The sequence below is a fragment of the Mizuhopecten yessoensis genome, unplaced genomic scaffold, assembly GCF_002113885.1.
Source record: "Mizuhopecten yessoensis strain PY_sf001 unplaced genomic scaffold, ASM211388v2 scaffold1359, whole genome shotgun sequence".
Classification (NCBI taxonomy): Eukaryota; Metazoa; Mollusca; class Bivalvia; order Pectinida; family Pectinidae; genus Mizuhopecten; species Mizuhopecten yessoensis.
The window spans coordinates 270,861-276,919 of record NW_018404007.1 but is presented as its reverse complement, the minus strand read 5'-3'; the positions used below and the strand labels follow the sequence as shown (position 1 = coordinate 276,919).

Sequence of the window (6,059 nt, the reverse complement as noted above, 5' to 3'; positions counted from 1 at the left end):
ATGGAAGGTCCCTGCAAAATTTCATTGAAATTGGTTCAGGGGTTTTGGAGAAGAAGATTTTTGAAATTTTAGTCAATTTGACCCTTTTTGGCCCCGCCCCTCAGGCCCCTGGGGGCTTAGGACTAAACCGGCAACTATTTTTGTTGACCTTTGTCCATTGAAGGTCCCTGCAAAATTTCATTGAAATTGGTTCAGGGGTTTTGGAGAAGAAGTCGAAAATGTAAACTGTTTACGGACGCACGACGGACGACGGACGACGGACGACGACGGACAAAAGGCGATCGCAATAGGTCACTTGAGACTTTGTCTCAGGTGACCTAAAAATGTGTTTGATCAAAATGCTGTGACGGTGACTGTTTGCGCATGCGTGCAGAAAAGGGAGCGTGTTTGTTTACATTTATGACTTGACATGTTTATACCTTTTTTAAGCAATTGGGCACACGTCAGAACAAATGAATGTATTATTAGAGATTAATAATAGAAATAATTAACATTTTAACTTAGCTGTCGATAACTACCTCAAAACAATGATTTCTCCCGCGATTCGTCACATGTACGTTTATTGCAGATGATGAAATAGAGTACGTTTCCCGACTTCTTCGAAATGCCATCATAAAATAACTTACGCAAAACGGTAAACTGGAAAAACAAATTTGAAGCTTAGACTGTCGATAACTGCCTCCATTGCTCTACTTGGACGATTCACCTTTGAACCATTTCAGGATGCTCATTGGCCTCATTCAACAGTTTGTCAAGTTTATCACAAAACCATGGGGAAATAGTTTGGATGGGCATAACTGTCAAACAAATGCTTGTATTGTCAAAAATCGTGTAAACCCAAACAAGCATTCTAACACATTAACAATACACCGACTGATATTCAGAAATAGACATAACAATATCACACTCGTTCACAAAAAGCTAGTAGAATCCCAATCAATGACTGATATTCAGAAAGAGAATCAGTAGAATTCCACATTTGCTCATCCACCAATCGGGCAATCCCTATCATTGACGGATATTCAGAATAAACGAGTAAAATTTCACACTTACTCATCCACAAAGAGACAGGAAAATCCCCAAAATCTTGTGTCCATCAAATCTTGAAGGTACTGGAAATAAATGTGAAAACGATTTGAAGAAATGACTGTACTAAGAGATATTTTGGCATTTAGTCTTTTGGTGCATCCAATTTTGGTATTTGACGATCCTATCTTCTAAATTTTGGTGATTTCCAATACCTACAGTTAAGTGGTACATATCCAACTGGATTATCTAAATATTCATGACAGGACAACATTTACTTCAGTAATCTGTGTGTTACCTAAGGTGTATTGACTTAGACTTGTCAGTGGGTATATCAATACAAAGAGATCCCAGCGAGATCTTGGTGCCCACCATTGCACCATCTTCATTTGTTCTATGTCAGTTCAATTTTTTCTCTTATCTGTTTGATCAAGTTATGTAATCAGTAAATGCACCTTGAGGTATCTTTTGATCTAAACTTCATACTGCTGTGTATAAAAGACAACCTTCAAAGTGAGTTTGCATTTGTTGTTTCACATATTTACTAGTGCATTACTTAATGTGAAAGAAATAGAACCGAAGCTGCAATATGAGAAAGATCTGTTCTTGTTTTTATGATCACTCTAAAAAATAAAACATGCAATACTAAGGACCAAGGGGAACGTACATCACATTTGAGAATTAGCGATATCAAATTTTAACTGTCAATATCCAAGATGGCCACGTGCACTTGTCCACCATTTTTTGAACACCATCAGTCTCATAAGTTAAACATGCACAATTAAGGACCAAGGGAAACTAACTTCACAAATTTGAGAAAGATCCATCCAGCACTTCCTGAGAAATAGCGATAACAAACCTTCACTGTCATAATCCAAGATGGCTGCCTGTTGCACAGATGAAAGGATGACAGATGGACTACTGACAACAGAGGGATGGACGGACGGACAAACGACGGATTATCAGATAATGGTGGGCTTATAACACTGTTTGTATTACCATAGACTTGTAAGTAAGTTATTAACACTGTTTGTATTACCATAGACTTGTAAGTAAGTATAACTTATCAGGCTTTACTCTCTGTGTAAGTAGTATTTCAGTACAATCAGAGTTACTAAACTGCAAAAGGCCATCAGTTATTACTTCTGACACCTACCTCGGGACGATCATCAGGTATATCCAGGGAGTCAACAATGTGCAGGTCATCCTGAGCATACTTAACAGAGAGAGCCACTCGCAGCCCCATGGCTCTGTACTCAGTTGGCAGCATAAAGAAGTGACTTTTTGGACCACGGGGACCATTTATTACTCCTCCTGTAAAACACAATGGAAAGCAAAACTTGTCAGAGTTATTTTTCCAACACTTGATTAATCATTCATTACGTGAAGCCATAATTATGTACCATCAGTACCATGAATGGCAACTTTGTAATTTTTACCCTTACAACAAAGTTAAGGAGTAATAACTTGTCAGGGTAACTATTGGTTAAGTTGTATGTCAGCTATCACTTTTGATATCTCAATAATAATATGTCACTGTATCACTGATCATCGATAAAATCCATGCTGCTATCCTAGATCTTCTCTGCTATTTATTCATAGTAAATCTAAAGTTACCATGCTGCTTTGATTTTACATTGAGTGCTGCTTTAACAGAAATATTGAAATACCATGCTTCTTTCAAAACATTCTGGGGAGAACACTGCAAATTCTGGTTAGGTCAGATCACAGGGTCTAGAAATAATCTATCATGAAGATGTAAATTCAACTTTAGTTTTTCTTGCCATATCAAAATACAATTTTCTTTAATTTTAAATTGAGATATTATAATTATGTACTATTTGATAAAAATATAGCTGAAACAAACAAAATTATTTTTTTAAACATATATGACAGGAAATTTGGAAAGGAGTCCAAGAATGTTTCTTGTTTAAAAAGTCTGGAGGAACCTGGACAAATATATACCGTTGACTGCTTTTGTAGGTCGGAGAGAAACTTGATAACTGACAATCTAATTAGAATTATATCTTCACATCGCTCCTGATTACTGATATGTCAAGCAGCATATCAGTAAATGTGAGGGGTGTGAAGATGTAATTTCAATTAGATTGAATTGGATAACTGATAAACCAAATGCACTCCATATAGGTGTACAGGAAACTGAATACTTACCACCTTTCCACAGTGGGGAGCGTATAGAACTATGCCTGGCCTTGCCACGACCTTTCTGAATCCAAGGCTTATGGCCGCCACCTCTCACTTCTGCTCGTGTCTTAGTTTGTGCATAATCCTGCAGTACAATGTATTAGTTTATATCGGATAGCAATCATCTTTATTATCCTCATTCCTTCTAAGGTATCAACAGTGTAAGCTAAAGCAAGCATACTGTTTGAATCTAATTTGTCTACATCTGCTTTAGTGATACTTATTTTCCTCACAAAGGTACAAATGTTGTGTCAGCCCTTTCCCACAGAGATGGTCAATATTGGATTTACCCTATATATATATATATGCATGTTACACTATGCAAAATACTCTGGATGATGTCAAATGGCACAACTCAGATAGATATACAACCTTTCTTTTCATCCTACATGTACATATTTGAAAACACTGAAAAAATTTGCAAAAAGTTCATGTTTCATGTGAGCAAATTGAGCCAGAAAAATAAAAACTTACAATGTGTCTATACAATCTCTGCCATTTTACATTACGTTGGAGGACATCTAACCTGTGAAGAAATGCATACATCTTTTAAATGGTCCAGAATGACTATATCTATTTACAGCCAATGCAATATCAAATATTTTGAAAGTTTACATATATTTTCCCTATTGGGCACGACCCATCCACCTCTAAGGGGGCAACGCCTTCTGTTTATACAATGATGAAGCTCCATGGCCACAGGATGTTACAGACTACATGTAAATGAAATTAAAATCCTTTTCACCTTACTGAAGGAGTCAGTTTTTATAGATTGAAATACATTCACCTTTTTAGGCTCGATACATTTGTAACGTGAATTCTTTGCTAAAAATGACATGCTGAAACATTATGTTATACTGACCTAGGGTATGTACCAAATATATCTGGGTGCAGGTCCACCATGCCATACTTCTGACTCTCAATGGTGGACAGTGTCTCCACCCAGGCCTGCTTAGGAGACACATATTTGTTTGGGAATTCTATCTTTCTTGATGTTATAATAGGTAATTTTGGCTTCAGAAGATTTCCATCAGTACCTAAGAGAAAATAGATAATAATATATAGACTGAGAATTAACATATACTTTTATAGCCTTAGTAACACCACACTGTCTTATACATGGAGGAATTTACATCAAGTACATCTATAGCTATTTAACAATAGGGTCTGCTGTTTATGAAACATGAAGGAGGATGAGGATGTATCAATTTGTTGTATATTAGAAGTAGAAATGATCCTTAAGTGTGCAGAAAAATAAAATTAAAAATATAGGAACAGCAATAATGCTGTAATTAACACTATACCACAATGAAAAATACCCAAGAAATCAGTTTCAGGCATGGATATATTTTACACTGCATTTATCTTATTACAAAATTCTTCAATCAGGGTTTTTTAACAACAACAATCCTTCACCCCTGAATACCCTTAAGAGAGGTAATAGCAATAGGCACTGATATTTGTTTTTATACCAGAATAAGCAGGTGTTTGTTAAAACTCTCACTAGCCAGTATATAAATATAGAAAACTAATATTCGTTCAAGAAATATAGAAAATTGTAAATCAAATATGTCACATTTTCCTAGCTCAGTCATCATCTGATATGTTTCCATGGGTCAGGGAAGTTGTTATAGAGGGAGTGGCAGCTACACCGACATCCGTGACATTACACTGAAGTAAATATATACAGTGAGCCTCCCTAAATCCCAAGTAGGTAACACAAACATGAATAGTTCTGATTTTTGTTGTTCCACAGTATAGAAAGTAGTTAACATGTACATGTATGTATAAAGTGATTCTCTCACACTCTCTCTGTAATCCCTGTTAACTCCCCGTAGTTCCTACAGTTCTAGCTCTCCATTGTACTACCTTTGTTCTCTTGACCACACAGTCTCACTATCACCCTTTTATAGTTTCCTGTTACCCAGTAAGGAGTGTGTCCAGACTGACCAATGACTCTGGTAAATTATCCACATGATAAACAGTCAACCTCTGTCGCCACTTGTACAGACCGTAAGGTATCATTCGTGGGGCTGGGTTGTTCGCAATAGTTCAACTAGCCAGCTGTCTGTCATGTACAAGTCACCTATTTGTTACATGTGTATGTTCATAAACTGATTTACATTAAAATGGGTTATTAATAGTAATAAACAAGGTTACCGCAAGCGGTATATAATACGCCCGTCACACATTGAATGAGCAGTTGTTTGTATGATTGAAATATATGAAGTATTTGTGAGTAATTGATATTGAAAGAGAAATCATTCAACATAAATGGTAGATCCATGAGTGCAATTTAACATCATGGAACACATGCATCGCATTAATGAAACCAAGGGGAATAACTCCAATAATTACAGTCAGATAATGGCGGTTATCAAACTTGTCCAAGGTTTCATGGTAATTAACCTTGTTGTGAAGTTTGAAGTTAATCCGTTTATAATTACTCGAGATATCGAGCGGACAATGTTTCGGCAAGTAAAGGGGCATAACTCCACAAATTATTGTCGGATAATGGCGGTTATCGAACTTGTCCGAGCTTTCATGGTAATTAACCTTGTTGTCAAGTTTGAAGTTAATCCGTTAATAATTTCTTGAGATATCGAGCGGACACTGTTTCGGCAAGTCCATAAAGGGGCATAACTCCACAAATTATAGTCGGATAATGGCGGTTATTGAACATGTCCGAGGTTACATGGTAATTAACCTTGTTGTAAAGTTTGAAGTTAATCCGTTAATAATTACTCGAGATATCGAGCGGACACTGTTTCGGCAAGTCCATAAAGGGGCATAACTCCACAAATTATGGTCGGATAATGGCGGTTATC

General features: G+C 36.5%; 1 protein-coding gene across 1 annotated transcript in view; it reads right to left on the bottom strand.

Moving 5' to 3' along the window:
* LOC110460289 (39S ribosomal protein L4, mitochondrial-like) overlaps positions 1-6,059 on the bottom strand; it is a 12,900-nt gene that overhangs the window by 3,381 nt on the left and 3,460 nt on the right. Inside the window, exons 3-7 of the mRNA XM_021513118.1 lie at positions 4,094-4,268; positions 3,706-3,757; positions 3,199-3,316; positions 2,183-2,340; positions 1,054-1,112 (exon numbers count right to left, since the gene is read on the bottom strand). Of these exons, the coding sequence (XP_021368793.1) occupies positions 1,054-1,112; positions 2,183-2,340; positions 3,199-3,316; positions 3,706-3,757; positions 4,094-4,268 (562 nt within the window). The remainder of the gene's footprint in view (positions 1-1,053; positions 1,113-2,182; positions 2,341-3,198; positions 3,317-3,705; positions 3,758-4,093; positions 4,269-6,059) is intronic.